The following is a 24,527-nucleotide window of genomic DNA, read 5'->3' as shown; positions in this document are numbered from 1 at the left end:
AAATCTGTTTTTCTTTGGACACTGTGTTAGCTTCAGGTTTTGAGGAAAAGAAATTGCACTTTCTGCTAGTTGGATTAAATGCTCTGCTTCCTCTCTGGATCTATATTCCAGCTGCCTTTCCCCTCCTTTCCTCATAATTCTGTGTTATGCTGTAGCTGTTGTCTTAACTAAGAAAACAAGAACAATTGGTTTTAATTTTTTGTTCCTCCTACCATCTTAGAGCAGGAGTTCAAACAAGAGAAGAGAAATTAGGGGTAATAATTTCCCTTATCTGCTGCAGGCTGTGCTCAAGCAATAGATCTGACGTGTTGAAACATTCCTTGTATTTTGGTTGGAGTGGCTCCTAATTCCCATAGTGTGCAAGAAACTCCTGCTAAATATAATTCTTTAGGCATCTTTTGCAAAAATGTTTCCTGTAGCAGTTTAAAGAATGGCTCAGCCTCTGTTTCAGAAAACCTGCAGAGAAAAGAAAGTGGGGTGGTGTATCAGGAGCAGTTCCAGTGATTGTTGTTCTGCATAATTTTCTCAATCTTTGTCTGTTATTTAATCAGATTTCTGTGCTACGTCAGTCCTTACTAAAATAAGGAAAGCATCTGCCTGAGTCTTTGCTGTGTGAGTGAAAGGATTGTTCTTGGGAAGGGAGAAACAAGATCAGGGTGTGGGTATTGGACAGGAATATAGGGTGGCATTGAAGGAGTTGGCAGAAAAATGCCCATGGCCGTATCTGTTGTGGTCACAGGACAGGGACAGAGCATGTGACAGGATAGGACCTTCCAGAGTTATTTGCTAAGTCATAGTGATCAAGCAAAAATCCAGCAGTAGCTGCAGCCTCTGGCTTTTGCTCAGAGTAGTTACTGCTCTGGAGGAAGCACTCGAGTTATTTGGTGTAGGAGAGTAAACTTTCATTTGGTGGGAGAGGTTTGAGATTGATTAGAACAAAACTCTGCTGGAGGATTTGCTGCTGTTTGCCTATGCAGAGGCTGGGAACGCTCCCTAGTGGCCTCAGGAATTAGTAGTGAGTGTTTCACAAGAGCGTGGAAGAAACATGATCCTTGCCAGCTTGGAAATGTTAGTCCTGCACACCTCCTGAAAATAAAATCATGGTAGTGTGAGCCTTCCTTTCCATTCCTCTTGCTTGTCTTAAGTTCCAGTAAGGTTGTCAGCTCTGCCTTTGATTTCAGTTTCATTCTGCTTTAACAAGGCAGTGAAACTTATCCTTGTATTTTTTAATATTTCTTGATATATTTCATATGTATTATATGTACTTTGGATGTATAAGTGTATTTCATATATATATTATCTGTATTATTTATAACGTATCAAATATATGCAATTTATTTATATTATTATTTTTACTTGCACAAAAGTGGCTGGACAGTACCCACAGAGATGGAGTCCTGGATCTCCCTCCCTCTCATGGTGATCCTTTCTTGCTGTAGCACTACTTACAGGGTGGTGGGATACCTTCCCAAAGTTTCCCTGTGGCCTCTTTGGGAAGTAGCTCTCAGTTTTGCATCCAGGTCCACTGAGGCTTGTAAAAACTGAAATGTTTTTGAGATGATCAGTTTTGCCATTTAATTTGGGTCATGACAGGCCAGGGGAAGTTCTTGGGGCTGTTTCCCATTGCTGATTGCTGGAGTTTTCCTTTTGAATATAGGTGGAGTTTAATGAGCTGGTGGGAATTCAGCCAGTTATGTCAAGATGCATTTTACAGACTGGAGCTGGAAAGCTCCCTGGCTAACCTTGGACAGATCCAGTGTTAATGCAGAAGGGAGCAGTGGTGTACTCTTCCCTTCAAAGATATCCTCCCTCTCACACACTTGCTGAGTGGGTTTTTTTTCAGAAGACTTTGGCAGCTGAAGAAAAATTGTCTCAGTTTGCATTCCTTCTCAAAAATCAGTATTTAATTTGAATCTTTTGGAAGTGAAGTGAAACAGCAAAATCATACTCACAAAGAGATTCTGAAGTTTCATATCACATAGAATTACGTGTTGGAAGCAAATTTTTGTCTCTGATGGCCCAACCTGCTGTAGCTATAAATGAGCTATCGATGGTTTGACATTTTGATTAATCTCAAGGAGTTTTTAGCCACTTATTACTGACTAGAAAAATAATTCTAATTTAATAGTACTGAGCCTGGTAGATGCATGTGCTGATTTTAAGACAGAGGATATGGGTTGGTGAGTAGCTGAACTAGACCTTAAGTTGCTGCTAGTGCATGGAGTCACGGAGACTTTTTAAGTCAGTTTTAGTTAGAACATAGATTAACTTGGTCTAACGTGCCTTTTAGCATGGTTTATCTTTCACTTAGAATAGGCTGAAAGTAACTGAAAGAGAATTTAGCATCTGGCAGCCAGTAACTTGTGCTGGAGCTCATTTCCATCTGATACTCCTGTTCTTAATACCTGCCACAGCTAAGTGTAGTGTTGGTGTTTCTTTGGAAAACTCTTAAAGCAGTTTTTAATGGAACTGTAGGCATTGTGGGATGCAGGCCTGAGGATGCAGCCTGATGTTTTCCTATATAAAAAAGAAGAGTAATTAAAAATGGGAAGTTAGTGATTCCTACAGTATCCTCCATCATTTTAATCATGTTAACACTCAGACTGGAATGACTCCGGATGGTAGAATTAGGATTTGGTATACATGTACAGAAACACAAACTAAGAGAAATTCTCAGTTACAGTTGAAACCACTGTTAGGTACATTAAAGCTTTAGACTGCAAATGAAAACAGAGAGCTCCTGTTATTCCTGCTTTTCCCTGCAAGGTGCATTTCTCATGCAGCTCTCTGCGTGGGAGGCCTGGAGTTCTCTCTACTGTTTTACAAGGAAGGGGAAGTATTTGAGTAGTTGCAACCAGGTACATGGATTAAAACAAAATTATCCCCCATACAGCCCCAGAACTACACAAGAACACGGTGTTGTGTGCTGCATGTCAGACATGAGAAGCTGTTTGTGTGGGCCCTGGGGAAATACTGGGGCAGTAACACACAGGTTCATCTGCAGAACTGTGTTCCCAGGGAATTGAGCCCTAATGCAGTTTTGGATGAGAGTGTCAGCATCTGGCACTGGTTCCTCATTAACAGCTCTTGGAGTCTGCCCTCCCTGGCCTCCTTATGGGTCAGATATGCCACATGTTTCAAAATTCCAGTGCTTATTCTGGAAGAAAGAGGGAATGGGTAAGTGAATTGCCAAAAGCAAGTTTTAAGGAGTAATGTTGGTACTTACAAACAGTATGTGTATTGTGTTTTGGAGATGTGGTTTGTAATTCCATAAGCAAGGTGGAATTATCTCTTCTACTCTTACAGGGCAGACACAGTGAATGACAGTGCAGTCCATAAGCCATGTAATTGTTTTGGTAACAATAAAAATATGGACCATGTAGAAATTATTCTGTTAAAAAAAAGATATTTGGTGTTAAATCAGGCTTTCTTAAATGTGGAAGTTTTCCCATGAGCCTGCTTTGGAAATAACAGCAAGGCAACCAGGATGATTTTCCTTCTGTCTCCATTTCTCTTTTCTTTGGCAAGTGAAACATTTTTTTGAGGGAAAGCATTAGTGAAATGGTCTTTATTGATGTGATACCTCTGTTCTCTCACTGAAGTGCAACTGCTGTGTAGCTTTGGTCTTGCTTTTCCTTTCGTCCGAAGGAATTCTGTTTGCTTCCCTCCATTAGATAAATGAGGACAAATCTGCAGGTTGGGAACAGAGGGAGATTCAGAGCACTGGGCCCAGCGTGCCCGTTGTGTACGTGGGCAGCACAGCAGAAATGACAAGGCAGGTTCAAAAGCAGCATGGAAAGATGAAAAAGATGAAGAGAGAGCAGCAGACATGAAGGATGCTGTTTTGCCTGAGGAAAACACTGCTATCCATAAGATATTTAAAGACAAGACTTGTGTACAGGATGAAGGGATCTCAGAAACAAAACACAGATGGCTTCTAAGCTCTGAAACACAAACAGCTGCTGAATCCTGGAGGTTACTCAACTTCTTGGGGCTTTCACATTTGAGACTGTATGCCTATCCTTAAAAAAAACCCTTGTATTCAGCTAACTTGCATCCAGCTGAACTGTGGCTCAGAAACCAAAGGATGTGATACTGCAGGAAGTTTTAAAGCTGGTTTTATATTTGTGCTCTTAAATGCTCCTTGCAAAGTGGGCAGCATTGCTGGCATGTAACTAAAGGTGTGGGTGCTACTTGGGAAAGTGACATTCTTTTGTAGAAAGCTTTTGAGAGATCTTACACCTTGGTTTTTGTTTTTTTTTTATTTCTGAGAGGAATCCTTCATAGTTTTAGGGACAGTGGTGCTCCAGTACAGTCCCAGCAAGTGTGCTGGGGGGGCGGTGGCTGATGAACTGGGAAATAGGGCCATGAGTCCAGGGGACTCTGAGGGGCTGCAGGAGAGCATTGCAAGGTTCTGATCCTGCCCCTGGGATGTGACATCTGTGCAGGAGGACAGGCTGGGGACTGACTGCATGGAAGGATTTGCAAGGCACTGGAAGTGGGATGTGTGTCAGCAACATCCTTGTGGCATTGATGGCCAGCCTCTCCTGCTGGACTGTACCAGTACAAGCATGGCCAGCAGGGGGAGGGGAGGGTGATGTTCCTCTTTTGGGTACTCAGGGACACTTCTGGAGTGCTGTGCTGGTTTGGGCTTTCTGGGACAATAAGGATTGTGTCAAACTGAACTGATCAAGGTAGTCAGGGCTGGAGCATGTGGTGTGTGAGGAGAGCTCAGGGAGCTGGTTTTGTTCATCTGGTAGGAAAAAAGTTCATGGGAGGATCCTAGAGCTGTCTTCAGCTACTGGTGAGAGCATGGAGATAGCCAGGCTCATTTTGAGGGGTGCAGAGGGGCAGGATAAAGGACAGGAAGGGAAAATCCTGTTAGATAACAGGGGGAAGAAATTGTAATGAAGTTAATCAGTCATTGAAGCAGGGATCCAGTCTGAGCATCTCCATCCTTGGAGATGCTCAGGCATATTACAGAATAATTCCCTGTTGGCAACGTGGTCTCTGCTGAAGTTAGCCCTCCTGTGGGGGGTTTGGGGGATGATTGATGGACCTTGCAAAAGTGCTGTAGATTCACAATTGTTTTATATTCTGTGGAGAACTGTTCTAGTAGAGACATGGAAATACTACTTGACCAAATAATGTAGTTAAATATGTCACCAGGACTGGAATGTGTTCACTGAGGAAGACCTCCAGAATCCCACCAAGGATTTCACCACGTGGAGAAAATGGAGTTAACAGGAGTTAAGAGGACTGTCCTTAAGAATGTGTGTGGACCTGGACTGAAAACATCCCAGGAATTTTGAAATATAATGGGTTGGAAAAGGCTGCTTTGCTACTCTTCTGAGAAAGAGAAATTATGAAGAGGTAGACAGGAAATATGTTGATTGTTGGGAATATACGTCCTCTAATTTGAGGACTTCTCTGGCACCTTTTAATCATCTAGAGAGTAAGGGAAGAAAAGAACTCAGACATTACAGAAAAATTTTTGACTGAGCAAGCAGTTTAGAAATACTCACAGAACATATTTAATTCAAAGTGTTGAATTTGTATTCAGAAATAAATGTAGAGGAAATAAGCTGAGGATGCTGGAGGAGAAATTTGACTTCCTAAACGTAGAAAAGCTTTGGGTAAATATAATTGCTTTCATGTTTTTTTTCTTGTTGCCTTGCAGCTAGGTTTGAAAAATTCTCCTGCTCTGCCCCTAAAGCTGAATAGAGACTTGCATTAATAAGGCAGCATCAATTTTGCTGGGTTCCATATTTCTTGGATGCAGAGGGAGGATCCTTTCCTCCTTGAGTTCCCCAGTGCTACCAGAGTTACATTGGTGTGGGACTGCTGGGCTCCCCTTGAGCTGCCCCACTGCTGCTGCTTGGGGTTTGTGGCCTCTTCTTTGAATATTGGCCTTTGTTATCTGTCCTGGTTGGATCTCTGCATGCAGGGTGAAAAATAACCCTCTCCTATAAAATCTGAACTAACAGCTAGAATACAAGCAGTGATGCTGGTTGGGAAATAGAGTGAAGCTTGACTTCAAAAAAAACTTAAAATCCCCAGAAAACTCAAACCCAACCAAACAAAAACAATCAAATCCAACCCCAACCAAAGAAGAACAATCCCACAAACCACCAGACAACTGTTTTTTTTTTTGCTTTATACCATGGGAAAGCAGTTACAAATTTTAGGAGAACTATAAAAAAAATATTTACTTGACATTACCAGCAATAGACACATTAATGCATTAAGAAATACTCCTTTTAAAACATGGAACCTTCCTCTAAAATGTGCATATGCTTCTGCAATAAGGCATGAAACTAAAAAATTATTTTCATTGGGTCTGGATAGCAGTGATGGAGCCTTTCTTTCCTGTGAGCTACGGTTTTACTTCATAATGAAAAATGGGTCTGGCACAGAGTTCATGTCCACTTGTGTTCAGGGTGTTGCTCTGGGGATGCTCAGCACCAGCTGGGTGCTCGTGCTTCTCCCTCAGTGCTCACATTTAATTCTGTCAGCCTGGGTTAGGTAACTTCCAAAATCCGAGTTTTCATCGGAGTCATTCAGGTTTGCTATTAAATTTCATGTGAGCCAACAAAGCCTTTCCAGGCAGGCCTGACATTTTGGCAAGGCCCCAGTAGGATTTTTAGCTGGTGCCAAATCTTTTATTTTTCTCAGCTATCAATGAAGCTGTTGTGGTAATGTGGGTTTTGTGAGCTGTGAGAATTTATGCGCACAAAGGGACCTGCTCTTTGCAGGGAACACTGGGAGCCCTGAGTCCAGGAGGAAGGGTAATTAAAGTTAATGAACCAGGGTAACCTTTCCATGGTGATGACCACTATCCTGATGGTAGGTAAGGGTCAGGGACTAGTGCAGTTTATAATCGTGCTCTAACTCCGTGCTTTAATTGGTGTTGGATTAAAAATTGGCCATTACCTCCGTAATAGAAGTGGTTGGTGGATTTCAAAGGAGTTTTTCAAAGCTCTGCAAGTCTTGAGGAGCTTGTTCTTCTTGGACTTGGCTTTGTGTTGTGTTTTAATGCAGTCTAAAAATGAAGTATTTTTAGAATTTGAGACCAGATAGTGTTGTTTCTATAATGGGAGCAGTTTGGTTATCTCCCCATGGCAGAACAGAAACTTCTTTCTTAAATGCTTCCCCTCTTCAAAGGCTTCATCTGGTTTTATCAGTGAGTCTGGAAAGCCTTAGAACTTGATGTACACAGAGCAGTTGTGAGTTTGAGGTGACAGCCCTGAAACACTGACTTAAATTTGTGACTCTTCTCCTCACTGGCTTTTGTGGCATCAGGTAAGTTATTTTATGCAAGACATTTCCCTTGAAGAGGGTTTTGTAGTTGATTTTTCTATCTAAGGAACGGGCTGAACAGAAAAACTCTGCTGCTCGTATCTCTGCAATCTTGTAGATGTGTAAATCCTGCACCAAATAGGGCACAGGCTGAGATGTCATTGATAGACTACATGCACAGGATCCAAAATGTTAAATATTGTTCATTTGTCTGTCTGGAATTTTAATCAGAAGGCTGTGGGTTTGATTGCCTCTTATGTAAATGTAGAAATAGAAAATGACTCTGAGAATTGGCTGTCTATCAATCCTAAAATCTTCCATTACTAAACCAAACCACATTTTTGTCTTGATGACTAGTTCCATTCAGAGAGGAGTGGTGTTTTAAGTAAAAAAAGAGTTTGAATTTCTTTTCTGGTAGTTTGTCATTGTCACATATGTTTAAACACATTCTCTTTTAAAAATAAATTTTTTTTATTTTTTAATAGAAACTGTTTATTTGTTTGGTGGCTGGGATGGAACTCAGGATCTGGCTGACTTCTGGGCATACAGTGTGAAGGAAAACCAGTGGACCTGTATATCCAGGGATACTGAGAAAGAGGTGAGTTCTGCGAACATCCATATTTTTAAAAATACATCAATGGTTGTCCTCAAAAATGCCTCTACTAAAGTACTTGTGTTGAAGTGCAGTATAAGGTGAGAGCCACAGAGTTCAGACCTTCAAGTTCTGAAGACTTTTGAAATGCTTACGTGGGAAAAATATGAGCTGGAGGTGGCTTTGAAGTGTTAAGATTCCTGGAGGGGAAAGGTTTGTTTCTCAAAAGCAGAAATGATCGGCCAAAAAATCAGCTCAGCAAGTAGAGCACGAGTTAAAGAATTGTGTGTGGCTGAACAACCAGACTTATCACAGAATCACAGAATGTTTTGGGTTGGAAGGGACCTTAAAGATCATCCAGTTCCAGCCCCGCTGCCATGGGCAGGGACACCTCCCACTGAAAGGTTCCAGGAACTTGCTAATGAACATTTCAGACCTGATCCTGGTGTTTGAGCTTCAGAAACAAATTGTTTGGTTTTTTTAGCTTCTGTCAAAATTGAATAGAAATGGACAACTACCAGATGGAAATCTAGAGGACAGGGGTTACTGCCAAAGGCTACACAACCCCGAGAGCTTTCGTGGAATTCATTTGAACCATTTTCCTTGGCCTGTTTTGCTCAGTATTTGACGTATTAAACCTGAAATGAATGTAGCTTGGGTTATAGGACCAGACAAAAAAAGTCCAAGAGCTTTGGCTTGTGTAATTCATTTCACTGTACAGTGAAATCTTCTAGTTCTGTGTGGTTATTGTGTTTTGAGTTCATTCCTTGTTTGTCAGAAGAAAATTCATGCCACTTCTTCTTGGAGGTATGAAAAGCTTGAGATCCCACCACTGTTTGACAAATTCAGGAGTTGATTTCCTCAGCTATTTGAAAACAGTACGAAAACATCTTCTTTCTCATTTGTATTTCTCAGTTTCTTGTCACGGCTAATTTTGTGAGCTTCCTTACCAGATTAAATAACAATTTAATATTCTCATTTTTTTCATGGCAAAGTTTTTTTAGAGGTTGTAATCAAGTAGGACAAATAGCCTGAGCTAAAAAAAAAAAAAAAAAGAATAAAATTTCACAGGCATTTCCTGTAGCCCTCAAATCTCTGTGTCGTGTACTTACTGATTGGAACATCCTTTACAAAATGGGCAATAACAAAACTGAATGTGATACTCTGGTTTCTGTCATAACAGAGCTGTGGAGAGGTAAAATTGTTATATTTATGTACTGCTTAGGCAAAAAGGGGCTGCTGTGTTTTCTTCCTGAACAAATGAGCATGGGTCAGTCTGGTGTTTAAGGGATTAATTTCCTTCTTGCTTAGGTCACGCCACATGCAGTTGAATTTCTCTGAAGCTTAGGAGGCCTGGCTGGGATGTTTTCTCTCCAGGTTCCTCATGCCTGACTCCAGCAGGATAATACTAGGATGAGAGGGAGAAGGGATGCACAAAAGGAGTGCTGTGGAGGAGACACAGTAGAAGAGTTATGAGTTGATGTGATGAAATGATTATAAAGGGATTTTAGAGGGAAAAATATTAGCAGAGTGTTATGGAAGCTCAGAAAATTCAGGTGGAAGATGGAAAGGGTCTAGTGGGGAGAGGAAGAAAGAGGAATTTTTAAAAAGTAGAGACTTGCTGAATGTGTGAGGAATTTTGAAGAACGGATGTACTTGATAGAAACAAATGTGGAGAAACATGGTTGGCTTTGGAAGGGGAATTCTGGAAGGACTCTCCATGACAAACTTGTGAGGTGGGGCCCCTGTGAGCCTCTTGGAGTTCAGCAAGGCCAAGTGCAAGGTCCTGCACATGGTTTGGGGCAATTCCAAGGACAGATAGAGGCCAAGCAGAGAATGGATCCAAGAGCAGCGCTAAGGAGGGGGAGGGCTTGGGGTGTTGGTGGATGAGAAGCTCAGCAGCTCTCGGTGATGTGGACTGGAGCACTTCTGCTCTGGAGCCAGGCTGGCAGAGAGGGGGTGCTCACCTGCAGAAGAGAAGGATCCAGGGAGAGCTCAGAGCCCCTGCCAGGGCTTGAAGGGGCTTCAGGAGAACTGGAGAGAGAAGCATGGTGTACCAGGACAAAGGGGAATTGCCTCCCAGTGCGAGGTGGCAGGGTTAGATGGGATATTGGGAAGGAATTCTTGGCTCTGAGCGTGGGGAGGCCCTGGCACAGGGTGCCCAGAGAAGCTGTGGCTGCCCCTGGATTCCTGGAAGTGTCCAAGGCCAGGCTGGATGGGGCTTGGGAGCAGTGGAAGGTGTCCCTGCCCATGGCAGGGGGTAGCAGCAGATGGGCTTTAAGGTCCCTTCCAACCCAAACCACTGCATGACTCAGTGATACGCTCAGCAGTGTTCAGGAGGCCTCCTGAAGTGTAGTTCAGGGTTTTGGTGACTTCACAGGTACGGTGAGCTGGCAGCTGCTGTACATGGAAACCAGCAGTGGGCTGTGGTTTTTTTTTTTTCCCCAAAGAGATCTGGATGAAACCTGATTTAGAAATGAAAAGGTCAATCTCAAATGTTGAGAAGTAAATTCAAAAACAAAGACTCCAGATGTTTCTCTAATAGGGACATCAACTGCTCACAAACAATTTGCAAAAAGGAAATGTCTGTTGACATGGAATTTTAAAGAATATTCAAGAGTAGATTCCAGTAGAGCATAATCTTGTTTTGTTGTATTGTGCTAGTTCTGCTTCTGGCTTTTTTATTCTAATTAATCAGTGACAGTGGTTAAATTAGCTACTCAATAATTAAACTTGGATAAGAGCGAAATATGGTGAAAGTTGCATCCTGTCCAGTGTTATTTAGGGATAATGCAGAGTAATGTTTTTGGGAGCTTCTGTTGCAGTGCATTAGGAATACACTGTGTGACCATTTTAGAAAACATTTTTACTGCTGTTTTTCAACGTTTTTCAGTGAGGTGTCTCTTTGTCAGCTGAAATTGCATTTGTCTTTAACAATTAGGCCACCAAAGCTGGTTTTCCATAGCTCTTTTTCATAGAGTCATTTAGTAGTTAAGTTGGAAAAGCCCTCTAAGATCAACTCCAACATGTCCCCAAGTCTCACATCCACATGGCTTTTAGGTCCCTCCAGGGACAGGGACTCCACCACTGCCTTGGGCAGCCTGTTCCAAGGATGGACAATGCTTTCAGTGAAGAAATTTTTCTAAATGTCCAAGCTCAACCTCCCTGGTGTAACTTGAGGCCATTTCCTCTCCTCCTGTCTCTGTTCCCTGGGAGCAGAGCCCGACCCCTTCAGTTGTCCCCTCCTGTCAGGAGTTGTGCAGAGCCACAAGGTCCCCCCCTGAGCCTCCTTTTCTCCAGGCTGAGCCCCTTTCCAGCTCCCTCAGCTGCTCCTGGGACTCCAGACCCTTCCCAACTCTGTTCTCTTTCCTGGATATGCCCCCGCTCCTTATGTCTGTTTTGTATGTCTGGACAAAATGCTCAGGGCACTGCTGGAGCAGCTGCTCATTACAGCAAGAAAAACAGGGTCTGGAGGAGCTGGTGGTGAGCACACCACCACTGCTGATGAACAGAGCCCACCATCCCTTCACAGTATGGATCCAGCAGGACTCCTGCTGTGCTTGTCAAATCCTCCTCCTCAAGCCTGAATGCTTCCAGGGAGATGCTCCATGGAGCAGCTCAGGACCTCCCAGCTTACCCACAGCTTCTGTCTCTGGGGTGTGTGACAGCCCTGTGAATCAGCTGGCACAAGGCACAGCCAAAATGAATTTCATTTAAGAGCCTTTAAGAGTTTCTACCCTGAATCAAGTGGAATGTTCTGACAAATGCTGTTGTCTTCAGGGTTTTTTAGTGGCTGTAGATCAACAGACCTCTTTAAGATTAGGGAATAGTTTTAAAAAAAACAGACCTTGTCATTCCTTGGACGTTTTTATTCTAGGCCAGTGTCAGTTAATAGAGAAATTCAATGTGTGTGTTTTGATGTCTGTTTCTAGTTTCCAAGCAGCAACTTTCTCTTTTGAAGGGTAATTTAGTGAAATTCAGTGCAGGAGAACAGTTTTAAGTCTAGGAAAGATTTTGTTTGGTGTAAATTGATAGTCAAGGGATTTTGAAATAGCATCAGAATGTTGATGGATGTTGATGCCTCTGGAGATCAGATAAGTGAGACTAAACCAAGTGTGATAGTTGGCATATTTTGTGTGTCTCTGGTGTTCCTGTACCTTGTTTTAGCACTTCCTAGAGACAAGAGATGGGGGGAATCTCCCTTCAAGCAATGTCACTGCACTGATTGGTACCTTCTGTGCTGCTTCTTGGAAAATACATTGACTCATCCTCATTCTGGCTTCTTCAGAGGAAAAGCCTGCTCACAAATCGGCTCTGTGAAGGACGTGGAAATTGTGTAAATGGGTTAGGTTTAGGTGACACTGTGTTTCTCTCAAAAATTGTTAAAGTGTTTCCTTGCCAAAGGTAGAAGTGAAGGTCTTGTCGTGGTTTAACTGCTTGAGAGGATAAATCTTTGCTCACAAAGAAGGAAAGTGTAGGTCAACAAGTGCCTCCTGTTCAGTAGGTTCAAAATGGTGTAGAAAATGGGTATATTGTGAGATGACAGTTTGCTGTGAACACCAAGTGCTTTTCCAGGATGCTGAAAGTAAAAGCTGACAAGTGTAGAAAGATCTCCTAATGGTGAGAGCCAGGGGGAATTTCAGCTGCTATTGTATTTCCAGTTAAATGTTCTCCAGTCTCTGCATGCATTTCTTTGCATTTGTTGACATGGATGAATTTACCCAAAGCTTTCAGTGTCATATTACCACAGAAGCATTTTTTGTAGGAGTTTGTGACACCTCTGACTGACTTTTTGGGTGTGATGCAGCTGTACACAAGCTTATCAATGTAAAGCTTTTACCCTGTGCTATTTGAAGTGTAGGAATTGAGCTAGTCACAAATATTGACTTCTTTCCACAGATGGTGATACAGTTTGGAAGACACATCAAGTGACTTGAGGGGCTTTTTGTTGCAAATATTGTGAAGTTTAGGGACTTGAGATCTAATACAGTGAATGTGCCATGTCCCACTGCTGAGCAGTTCCAGTGGTACAGATGCTCAGTTGTACAAGATGCCTGGTGCTGCAAAAGCACATAGGGAGAAGGCAGCTGTCCCTGAAAGAAACTTGGATACTGCAGATGTACCTTGGAGCCAACTTCCTAAATAGTGCAAATGCCTACAAAAGTAGGGACAAAGACAGCAGATGCTGGAGTGAACCAAATGAAAAGTCTCCTAGGCTGATCCTAAATATCACAGGCTAATGGTTTCTCTTCCTCTCTATTTAGTAGCATAATGGTTTAAAATGTTCGAAGCCAGTATTCTTTCACCAGAGTGTTAGAGAGAGACTTTCACACATGCCTGACTGACATCCCCAGTGATTTCCACTTAGGCAGCCTAAAGCAAAAAGAAAGCCCCTGTTGAGGGAGTAGCACCTCAGCTTTTCAAACTAATCTATTTTTAAATAAACTTTTTGGAAAGAGTTTTCAGCTTTTAAAGCTAATGTACAGGCTTATGCTACCTCATGTGCCTCGAGAGTTCTGTCCTCTTAACCCTGGTTTATTTGTCTTTTTTTAAACTTTGACTTTTTTTAAGGAAAATATCATCCATATTTGAAAACAGCTTCAGGTCTTTAGCTATTCAGTTCTCTCTCTAGGTGCCTGTATTTCTTGCTTTCAGCATGAAAGAAAGCCCAGAAAACCAGCCAAACTTCAGTTATTCCTCACACCAGATGTTTGAACGCATGGAGGTCCCTTTCCTCCACACTCTGCTGTTCAAGTCAGTCTCGTGGAGAAAGGAGCATTAAATAAATGCCTTGTGCCCAGTGTTCTGGAGGCTGCACAGCTCTGGCAGGCCTGCAGCTTGTGCGTGCCAGTCTTCAGGTTATGCTGAATTTCCAAGTCATCATAAAGCTTTCAGTTGCAAAGTAAAACTACTTTTAGTCCTTGAAGTAATGCATCAGGCAGACTTGATTTGTGGCGTTTATGTTCTGATAAAAATCACCACTTCAGCTGCAGCTTATGATGAGTTTAATGCTCTGATCTCTGGTCTGGAATGGAACTTTATTTTACTTACGTGGATTTATTAGGACATTATTGCATCATCCTAATGCATTTTGCAATTCCTTGTAAATTGTAGATGAGGCAGTGTAGAGTCATTCTTGGGTGGCTTGGATGCATCCAGGGGGAAAATGACATTACAAGATTTTCAGGTAAAGATTTAGGGAAGAGGTTGATATTGGTACAAGGAATTCTGATTTATACCCTTTTGGCTTTTAGAGACACAGAAATATGCAGCTGTGGGATGAGCCAGTTGGGATGCCAGGACCCCAGCATTTCACACTGAGGGGATTAAAATAAAAGGATTTTAAAGAAATAGGAGAATATGTAGAGGTGGAAGGAAAACTTATTCTTTTGCTCAGTGAGTAAAAGTAGCTTCACACACCAGTCAATTTTGCCTTGGGAGTAATGTCTTATTTCAGCTACACTGAGAGACTTGTTACATTAATGTTACATTAACATTCTTCAATCTGTACAAATACAGAAATCCCCAAAGAAATATCAGTTATCCCAAGGTGGTAACATTGAGGAAGCAGTCTCAAGTAGTATCACTGGCAAATCTGTAGCTAAATTGTCTGGATAATTAAGAGCTTGAAAATGTAGTAAGTTTTTGCAGACCTTGCTGCTGTGGTATTTCAGCAACTGGGTTTTGGAGGTAATTGGGAATTGAGCTTTCTGGAGTGTCTCAAGAGAACTTACTGACACAATGGCTGGTGCAATGATGTGTTGAATTCAGACCTACCTCAAAGAGCCAACTGTGTTTAATAGGACTTCACCCATGAATTTTCCAGGGCATGTGTGGAATGATGGAGATGTTACTGGTACTGGGCTCTAGGAAATTAAACAGCCATTTTTACAACTTGCTAACACCTTCAGGTGCAAACAACTCTTTTGTCACCTGTTCAAAAGTGTCTTCATTTTTTCAGAAACATCTGAGAATCTGTGGCTGTCAAAGGATTTAGACTTAGAATTTCATGTTTGTCTATCACCAGCATCTCAAGGACAATTGATTACATAAGATAATAAGAAAAACCAAATTCCAAAAGAGTAGCCTTGTTTGTAACCTTTGTGGCTAAGCAGTTTATAAGCAACCAGTTAAATTTTTTCAGCCTTCTGGTTTGCAAGTGGAGCTGTAGCTCAGCTGAGTAGTTTGTGTCTATGGAAAAATCTCTCTTGGCTGGACCTTTGCTGGCCATTGTTACTGGTAATGAGAGGACAGCATGAACTTGTGATGCATGCAAAAATGACCTCATTCAACATCCTGCAATTGTTAATGGGGTTAGTTAAATTCGGCACACGAGAGATGTTGTCCTGAGGGCCCATCTCAGAGCTGGTGAAAGCTCTGGTTCTCTGGTGGGTCCTCTGTTCCATGTCATCAGCACTGCTGAAAGCAAAGCTGGGCAGTGGATATGGAACAAACTGACAATTTACTTGGTAAAATTTAAGAAGTTAGAATTTTTTTTAACATTTCACCAGCATGAACAGCGCTTTGGTTGCAGGTGAATTGTGCCTTGTGTTAGAAATAGCACAGAACTGATGTCCTTTTGCTGCAAGGTTGCCCTATACTGGGGTATTCCTTCAGTACTTCTCTTGTTTGCATTTGTAAGTTGAATTACAAAGGTGGATGATTTTATTTTTGACTATAAACTAAAGCCTGCACAAGACCTTCATACAAGTTCCTGCAACTTTCTTCACATAAATTAAAGAATTACAGAATGGTTTGGGTTTGGAAGGGACCTTAAACCTCAGCCAGTTCCAACCCTCTGCCATGTGCAGGGGCACCTACCACTCTGCCAAGTTGCTCCCCAAGCCCCATCCAACGTGGCCTGGGCACTTCAATGGGTGGGGCAGCCACAGCTTCTCTGGGCACCCTATGCCAGGGCCTCACCACCCTCTTGAAGAGAGAATTTCCTTCTAACAGCTGATCTGAGTCTCCTCTTGCAGTTTAAAGCTGTTCTACTTTCTCCTGTCACTATCTGCCTGTGTAAAAGTCCCTCTTCATCTTTTTTATAACCTTCTCTTAAGTACTGAGAGGCCACATATTATTTCCCACTATTTGCGTGCTTCAAGATGTGGGAGCTTTTTCCCCTTTCCACTGACCACTGACTTTTAAGATGTCTTGGTTTGCTGCAACATAAGATTCATGGTGTTATGCATTGCTGGGAAGCCTTGATGATACCTTGGTGTGAGAGCAGAGAGCTCAGGAGATCCAGGAATGTGACTCCTGCACTGACAATTCCTCTGGCATTGGCTGCCAAAGCTGTTTCTGCACTGTGGGAAAACTCAGGCAGCACAGCTGTCAAAGCACAGTGTTGGTGCTTTGGAAAGTTCAGCTGTGAGGACACATCTTGGTCTTTAGAGGTGCCTTGATCAGGGCACATCAGAAGCCAGAAGATCATGCATTAATTCATTCCTCTATGAAAATGCTCTCAAATCAGTTATTTCTGCAAGCAGGCTGGCTGGGAGGCTAATAAATAATAATTTCATAAGAATAGAGCATTATGTCTTTGTTTTCATAGCAGTTCTCAGAGAGACTGCACTGAGTCTGTGCTGTGGTAAACCTGTGCCAATCCCTGAAGGATGGAGCAAAGACTTGGAGTTAAGTTCGTGTCAGACTGGAAGGGTTGGGCTGTCAAGGGTCATCAAATCCAGCCTGCTGCTGTCATAAGGATTGTGTATTATCATCTCTGAGCCTGATCATTTGACTTATAAGCTCATTGAACTGTCTTTCAAAAATAGAACATCAGGCCATTTATGTTTTTAATTCTAATTTAAGCAGGGAAAGTCTCTCTGTGGCAGGCTCAGCTCAAGGCCACATAGCATCAACAGTGGGAAATTAGGACTGTCCCAAATGTGAGCATGCTTTTAGGGAGGGGAAAAAGAAAGCTTCATCCTGTTTAATTTTATTATTTTCCCACCTTGAAGAGATGTGCACACAAAACTGCATGCTAAAATCTGCCTCTGGCTTTAATCTGGTCCATCATGTCTGAGTCAGATGCCCAGAAAGGACTTTGCTGGTAAATCTGTTCCGTGGCATCGCTGCAGGAGGGCACCTAAGCAGATTAGCCACAGCTCAAATTCAGTGTCAACTGCCTGACCGAGGGTGCCTTCCCTTTCTTGGCTGTGTCTGTACTTATTAATAGTTAATTATAACTTTTTAATATCCAAACCTAATATTTATCATAAGGCATTTAACTCTGTAATATGAAAAATTGTGTACTGGTTCTAGGTGGTTTTCATCATGGTGACTCTTAGATTCTGGTTGATTTCTTGGGCTTCCCAATATATTTATTGGCAGAGCATATTTAATTTATATGTAACAGTTTTCTAGAGAAGCTGTCCCTGAAAGTGTCCTAGACCAGGCTGGATGGGGCTTGGAGCAACCTGGGACAGTGGAAGGCAGGGGAATGGGACTGGATGAGCTTCAAGGTCCCTTCCAACCCAAACCATTCTATAGCTGATGAACTTGCATGTTATCAGAAATAATCTTTGTAACTGATAAAGCAGCCTTTAAATTTGGAGTATCTGTTACTTTTATGAATAGTGGCAAGAACCATGGAATGTTAAAGTTTGGAAGAAACCTTAGAGATCATCTAGTCCCAGACCCCTGCCATGGACAGGGACACCTTCCACTAGACCAGGTTGCTCCAAGCCCCATCCAACCTTGAACAGTTGGCCTTGAACAGTTCAGGGATTATTTGCAGAGTAGTTTAAACAATGCTATGTACATTGAGCATCCAAAATAGGTTTTTTTTGGAGCTAAACTCCCATCTTATGTTCCTAGAAACATTCAATCCTTTGCTGCATCTACCCTTTGTAGGGTAGATGTCTAGTCTTGGACATCAAATGACACGAGTGGCACTGATTTCTGCCATCATACAGGGTAGGAAGGCGGTAGTGCTGTTAGAGGGAGGGTCTTTCATGCTGAAGAATCCCCTACAGAGGGCTCTGAGCCCCTGCCATGTGCCTGTGCTGGGCTGCTCTGGCCTTGAGCACGGTTGTGATGCTCCTGTTGTGTGACTGAATGTGCAGAACCCTCTCTCTGGTGGTTTGGTGCTCCTGGCACATCGTTGCTGATTTTTTGGGTTATAGGAATGATACATCAGCCTCCAGCACCTTCTGTTTTGTGTTTTTTGTGAGGGGCGATACAAATCCTTCGTTTCACCATAAAAAATAATTTTCTGATGTTTCTGGCACCTTTAGGCTATGATAAACTTAAAATGCCTTCAGTGAGTAACTTGTATGGGATGAAAGTGTTTTATTTTGTTGTATGGCTGCAGTTGTTTCTCTTGCTGAATTTAGTGCTCATCTAGAGCAAAGCAAATCTTTGCTGTGGCTCAGATTAAACATTTTGGGAGCGTATTAGCTGTAGACTGGCATTGATAAAGCACTAACAAGCTCTAATCTTAAAGCACATGGACTTGAATTAATGCCAGGAATAATATGCATTTCCTTTCATTTTCAAGTTTGTGGAGAACTTTTCTTTTTTTTTGTTTTTTTTTTTTTTTTTTTTTTTTTTTTTTTTTTTTTTTTTTTTTTTTTTTTGTTTTTTGGTTTTTTTGTTGTGGGGGGAGATGGAGGAGGAAATGAATTATAGTCTGAAACTGGGAAATGAGAGCAATTAATCTCTGCAGTTGTGTGTAGGCAGGGGGGACTATTTGTTGCCTGACAGGCTGCTCTCAGGACTGGAAACAAAGTAGGTTGTTTGTGTCTTTTTATGTCCTCGTCCTAGTTTGCTTTAGGACAAGAGCATTTACCTCATGACGCTTATTTTTGAACTTCATACTGGAGGCAGTGTTCACATTCCACTCAGTCTTTTACAGGACCAAGAACGGAGAATTAGTCAGCTGTTCTTTGTTTTTATTGCCCTGACTCTTGAACAGGATCCAGGCTTGCTCCTGAGGTTTTTCATCTGGATTGCTCTGAATAAAACAGATTTTTCTTGCAACTGAAACCCCTTTATTTGCAAAAGGTTATGATAACCAGAAGAAGCCAAGCTCCCCCAGTTTTTGTTTGGGATGGGCAGTGGAACCGGCTTCCTGCGGTCATGTTCACATTAAAGGAAGTTCATAGGACATTTATTTAAAAACAAACCAAAAAGTGAAAGCTGTCATGTTTGTGCCTTAGTTTAGCGTGCTAGGACGCTCTTGCTAAGATTATGCCTGCTGATTCTGGCATAAATAGTGATTTGAGCAGACCCTACCCTGGGGAGTTGAGTCCCATTCCTTTCTCCCCTGTATAGGAACAAATCAATTATTCCAAGGAGGCGGTGTTGTCTCTCGGTGCTGTTGTGTTGCTTTTTGAAAACGTTTTGTAAGTTAGTCCTTAAGTGGGATAATTGCTTTCAGCATTTGCAAGTTAAATGAAGAAAGCTCTAATTAGATTTTATAAAGTGGCTTAGCATGTTGAGAAGGCTTTTCATAAAGTATACTGTGTATTCACTTGGTGTTGCACAATTGAATTTCGTGTAGCACTGACGAAACCTAAAAATCCTATTTGGCCCTGGGTGCTTAAAGGATTGAAAGCCTGTCTTAAGTGCTCCTGGCCATACAGCCTCTCTTCCTTTCCCCACCATCCCACCCTCACCAGGGGGTTTATCTGTGCTGTGGAGACCAGAGGAGTTGTGTCAATACTGACCTGTTTGAGGAAGAGCCTTGGAGCTGAGCATAAAGCTTGATGTTTTGTAGCATTTCCAAACAGGACCCTGCACAAGCTGTTTAATCTGTTCTAGCTGTTATTGTGCTGTGCTGATTGTATGGTAGAGCTGGGTGGCACAGAGCCACTTTGTTCAGGTCACTTCTGGCTCTGTGTGGGCACTTACTGAGTCCCACACAAGCCCAGCAGTGCCTGTGCTTAGTAGTTCTTGGTATTGTTTGGTGTCCTGTAGGTTAGAAATGTGATATGCTAATGCTTTCCTCTTGCCATCACAGCCTTGGCAGCAGCTGAGGCACTGGCCAAAGCAGCCTGACACACTGCTTGCCATCTGAATAAGGGCTTAGCCCAGTCACAAGCCCCTTTCACGTGTGGTTTCTGCAGTGTGTGTGCCAGGAGCTTTCTGATGAGAATTGGAAGGAGTCCCCAGAGCCAGTGTTTGTTCAGGTCGTTTGGATGCTGTTGCTGGATGTGACTTTTAGAGTCTTGTGGAAGGTGGGCTCTGTTTGGGAAGTGACACCTCTGCTACCTCAGGCAACCAGGTTGTGAAGCTTTATCTGCAAAAATATGGATTCCACGTGTAACAACCTAGAAGAAACCAGATCTAAAGTAAAGTACTTAATTATAAAATCCCAGAATGGTTTGGGTTGGGATGGACCTTAAAGACCCTCTAGTTTCATTCCCTTTCTATGGACAAGGACTGCCACTAGGCCTGGCTGCTGAGGGCCCCATCCAGCCTGGCCTTGAGCACTTCCTGCAGTGAGGAGCTTTGCACAGGTTTGTTATGAGTTCAGACAATCACAAAAGCAGCTTATGAAAACTGTGACTTGGTGATAAGGCCTGAATTTGAAGAAGGGCATAGAGATCTCTAGTAAGATCCACTCAGCCTGGGACATTAATTAATGGATAATGACCAGCCTAGAATCCTGGCAGGGGGACAAAAGGTTATTCTTTTGCCCTCTAGCCATGCTTGATCTCTTCAGCCTTGGATTAGAGAGTCATCTCATGGTCAGTTTTTCTCACTCACTGCTTTTAAAGGGTCAGATTCTTTGAACACTTGTGGAATCAACGAACTTTCCCATTTGAATTTACTGGATCGCTCTGTCCACGACAAGTTGTGGCAGTGTGTTCCTTGTGTGAACAACAGGCTGCTGTTGTAACCACATGAAGCACACAGCTTTGGATGAACATTCACAGCCACCCACGGGCACTTGATTCATCACATGTGCCTCAAAGCATTTACTCTTTTGTAGTGTCTTTGTAAATGGACTTTGTGTCCCTCTTTGAAGTACATATGAGCTGCTGGAGCTGCCATGGTCAAGCTGAACTCAGAAGTGAACACGGATTTAGACCTCTCTCCTTTTCTGCCTTAAATGTCAAACCAGTATGTATCACTGTTAATGGAGTTATTTACTCATTTTGGTAAACATGTAGGCTAAGGAAGAAACTTTGGCAGGTTCCTTGTGATCTTGTGAGTGGTGTGCAGGCAGAACTCCAGTTTTCTTTGAGAACGGATTTGAAATTGGATCAAGTGTCCTGTATTTATGAGAGATAGTTCATCCTGTGGCAGGCTCTGCAGTTTGGTGGAGCTGAAGTTCTTGGGTGAACTTGAGGTGATGAAGATTCTGTGTCTGTAGAGATGAAATGTTAACCTTCACAGCTCTTTAAGAAAGTAGATATTACTGTGTGAGATGTGGCCAGGACATAATTAAAGAAAAAAGGTATTTTTCCTTAATTCTTTTCTAATTTTAAAATAGTCTTAGGAAATCTATTGTATTTAGTGTAGCAACTGTGTTGTTGGTGTGAGTGCCTTGAAATGAGTACTGAGTTGTGAAGTGTCTCAGCCTTGGATCTGTGCTCAGACAAATTTTGGTTGATGATGTGGCTTTTTGTGGCAAGGAAATTGCTAGATTGGAGTTTTACTCCTGGAACTGCCAAAGACATTCTTTGAACAAGTTTGAGAGGTTTTAATTTAGTCTGCATAGAGGTGATAGAATGGGGGGATGGTTCTTAAATTGTCCAATTCCATTAAAAAACTGCAGTGACCTGCCAGACAGAGGGGTCACATCTCACCTACAAGGCAGCTGTGCCAAGGCAAATAGGTGCTCATTGGCAGGGGACTGGTGCCATATCCCTGAATGTCCCAGCTCCATGGCTTGGGATGGACTTTGCACACTGGGGTGATTTATTTGTGAGCCAGGGGCTGCCTTTGTGAGTGCACAGATTGGTGCTTCTCATGCAAAGGAACTCCTCCGTGTGTTTGCATGAAAGTGTTTTTGTATTTTCTAGGAACAAAGTAAATTGGATTGTTGCCTTCTGTGTTATCTTCCTCCATGTGACCAAAGGCAATCAATGAGTTTTTACTGCATTTCAGGATTTTATGCTAATATTTCACTGCTATCAGTACTTTTTTTTTTCCTGAAAATTAAATTTTCTTAATTACCCTGAAGTAACTAATCGTCAAAGCTGTAATCATTGTTGACATAATGCTTTATTTTTACAAAATATGAACAATTCAGTTCACCTCTTAACATGGTCTTTTCAGTTACTGTAAGCAGTTTCCTGGAACCATTGCTTAATCAAGAAATTGAATTTTGTAACATGAATAGTAAAGGCTTTTGACAACAAAGATGTAATGCTTCCTTTCTTGTTTTATCCAATTTAGTGATGTGCATTCCATTAGTGTACTTTAAATTTCAGTAGACTTTAACTGAAAGGGTACAATTATGAAGATTTTATCATAAGGCTATACTTGGACACAGAGTCTGAGCTGACACAGAACTGTTGTGCTGATTATTTGGTGTGATATGGTTGCTCTTCTTTAACTATAAGTCTTCAGTAATGATTTTAAAGATTTGCTATATCCGTGTCTACTTTCCTAATCTTCACTTTTCAATAGTTTTTAATAGATTTTTTGGTATAGAATCCCAGAATGGCTTGGGTTGGAAGGGACCTTAAAGATCATCTCATTGCAACACCCTGCCATGGCAGGAACACCTTCCACTGTCCCAGATTGTTCCAGACCCTGTCTAGCCTGGCCTTGGACACTTCCAGGAATCCAGGTGCAGCTACAGTTTCTCTGGGCAGCCTGTGCCAGGGCCTCACATCCTCATGGGGAAGAATTTTTTCCCCATATCTAATATAAACTTGCCCTTTGTCAGTGGGAAGCCATTCTCTGTATCCTGTCACCCAACTGTTTCAAAATAAACTACAGAATTGATCTACACTCAAGATGTGATGTTTTTCTTTTGTGTGATATTTTGCACATAAGGCTTTGCAAACCTTGATTTCTAATGTTTTGGTGTACCAAAACATCACTCTCATGCTTCAAGAAAAAGTGTATGAAGACACTTATGATGAGATTTGGGAAGCAGAAAGAAAACTACCCAGGACAGTTTAATCATCATCATAATGTCATTAAATAAATTACTCCATCATTTAACTTGAGCACTCCTGGATGGATTAAGCCCATAATAATTTCATGTGGAGCACTCTGTGTGTTTCTCTTGAAGATCATAACTCAGGGCAGTTTTGCATACCGTGGGAAACTTTCTTTCAGCTGGAGGCTGGGAGGGCCATATCTATTTGTGAAGGACAGGGAGTGCTTTTGTTACCTTCCCAGAGCCATTACGGGATATGATTGCTTGGGGGAGTGTCTGCTTATGATCTGTTAGAAAACAGCCTATTAATAAAACAGAGGCTCTTGTAATAGAGCACTTCTTAATCTTCTTCCTCTGTAGTTATTTATAGGTTGTGACATCTTAATTTGCCTCTCATGTGCATCGACTTCTGTTATTTTAAAAGATCAAGTAGTTTTCACACGCCTCTGAGAATCACTTCTGGAAGAAACTGTCTGTTTTCTAAGGAATCTGACAAAAGAGGTTCAAATCATAAGTTTGTTTTGACAAGTGCATTAGAGTTTTTGCTGGTGTCTTTCTAAAGGACAGAAGTTATAGGATGTGCACTTGTATGTTTTTATATATTAATCCTGTATTTGATTGCAAGCAGTTATTCCTGAATTCCCCAAGGATTTCTAGTTGCTGCTAATACTTATTTTCCCTTAGCGACCTACACAGAGCAATATTAATTCCATTATTCTCTTCATTTTTGTGGTCCTTTGCTTTCTCAGAGTGGTCCCAGTGCCAGGTCCTGTCACAAGATGTGCATTGACATCCAGAGGCGGCAGATCTACACCCTGGGGCGGTACCTGGATTCCTCTGTGAGGAACAGCAAGTCCCTGAAAAGTGACTTCTACCGCTACGACATCGACACCAACACCTGGATGTTACTGAGCGAGGATACTGCAGCAGATGGAGGCCCCAAGCTGGTGTTTGATCATCAGGTCAGCCACACTCATCCTCCAACTGCAAGTTCTCAGTGTTTAGAAGTCAGTTTTGATAATAGTCTCTGTGATTTCATGGTGCTGTACCAGGTAACAGAGCAGTGATGAGGAGAGTGTGTTCTGCACTCAGTTAAATCCTAATAGCATTGCTGCTCAATGCCACTTGCTGCTGGTGTTCTAATCAAACAGAGTCAGAAGAATCATAAAAACCTTTGCAAACAAATGCATTTTATTAAGACATGTTTTATTAAAGCTCAAAGCATGGTTCAACTGGTTTTAATCAGTCTCCCTAAGCTGAGTTTGCAAGTCTGCCTTGCCTAGAGGGCCTTGGGGAGCAACTTGCAAAGCTGTGTACGGTACCTTTGGAAGAATACTCCAAGCAAGCTGCTGGAATGAGGCCAGCACAGGAGCAGGATTCTTTCCAAATTGGTTACCTTTAAAAATTGTAGAATGTGCTGTCTTTGTAGAGCTTGAAACACCTTAGAGGGATGGCTACTAATCCTTTAAAAAGTCACATCTGTCCACGTGCTCAATTTGAAAACTTCTTTACTTATGTTGTGTTCACTGGTTTCTGTCTGATTGGAAAAGGTATTTATTTCTCAGTTGA

The 24,527-nt window shown here is 42.0% G+C and overlaps 1 protein-coding gene across 1 annotated transcript in view; it reads left to right on the top strand.

Annotated features, from left to right (window-relative positions):
• MKLN1 (muskelin 1) overlaps nt 1-24,527 on the top strand; it is a 54,579-nt gene that overhangs the window by 3,647 nt on the left and 26,405 nt on the right. Inside the window, exons 3-4 of the mRNA XM_056515756.1 lie at nt 7,785-7,897; nt 23,708-23,920. Of these exons, the coding sequence (XP_056371731.1) occupies nt 7,785-7,897; nt 23,708-23,920 (326 nt within the window). The remainder of the gene's footprint in view (nt 1-7,784; nt 7,898-23,707; nt 23,921-24,527) is intronic.

The sequence above is a fragment of the Oenanthe melanoleuca genome, unplaced genomic scaffold (genome assembly GCF_029582105.1).
Source record: "Oenanthe melanoleuca isolate GR-GAL-2019-014 unplaced genomic scaffold, OMel1.0 S059, whole genome shotgun sequence".
Lineage (NCBI taxonomy): Eukaryota > Metazoa > Chordata > Aves > Passeriformes > Muscicapidae > Oenanthe > Oenanthe melanoleuca.
This window is presented reverse-complemented; position numbering and strand designations above follow the sequence as displayed.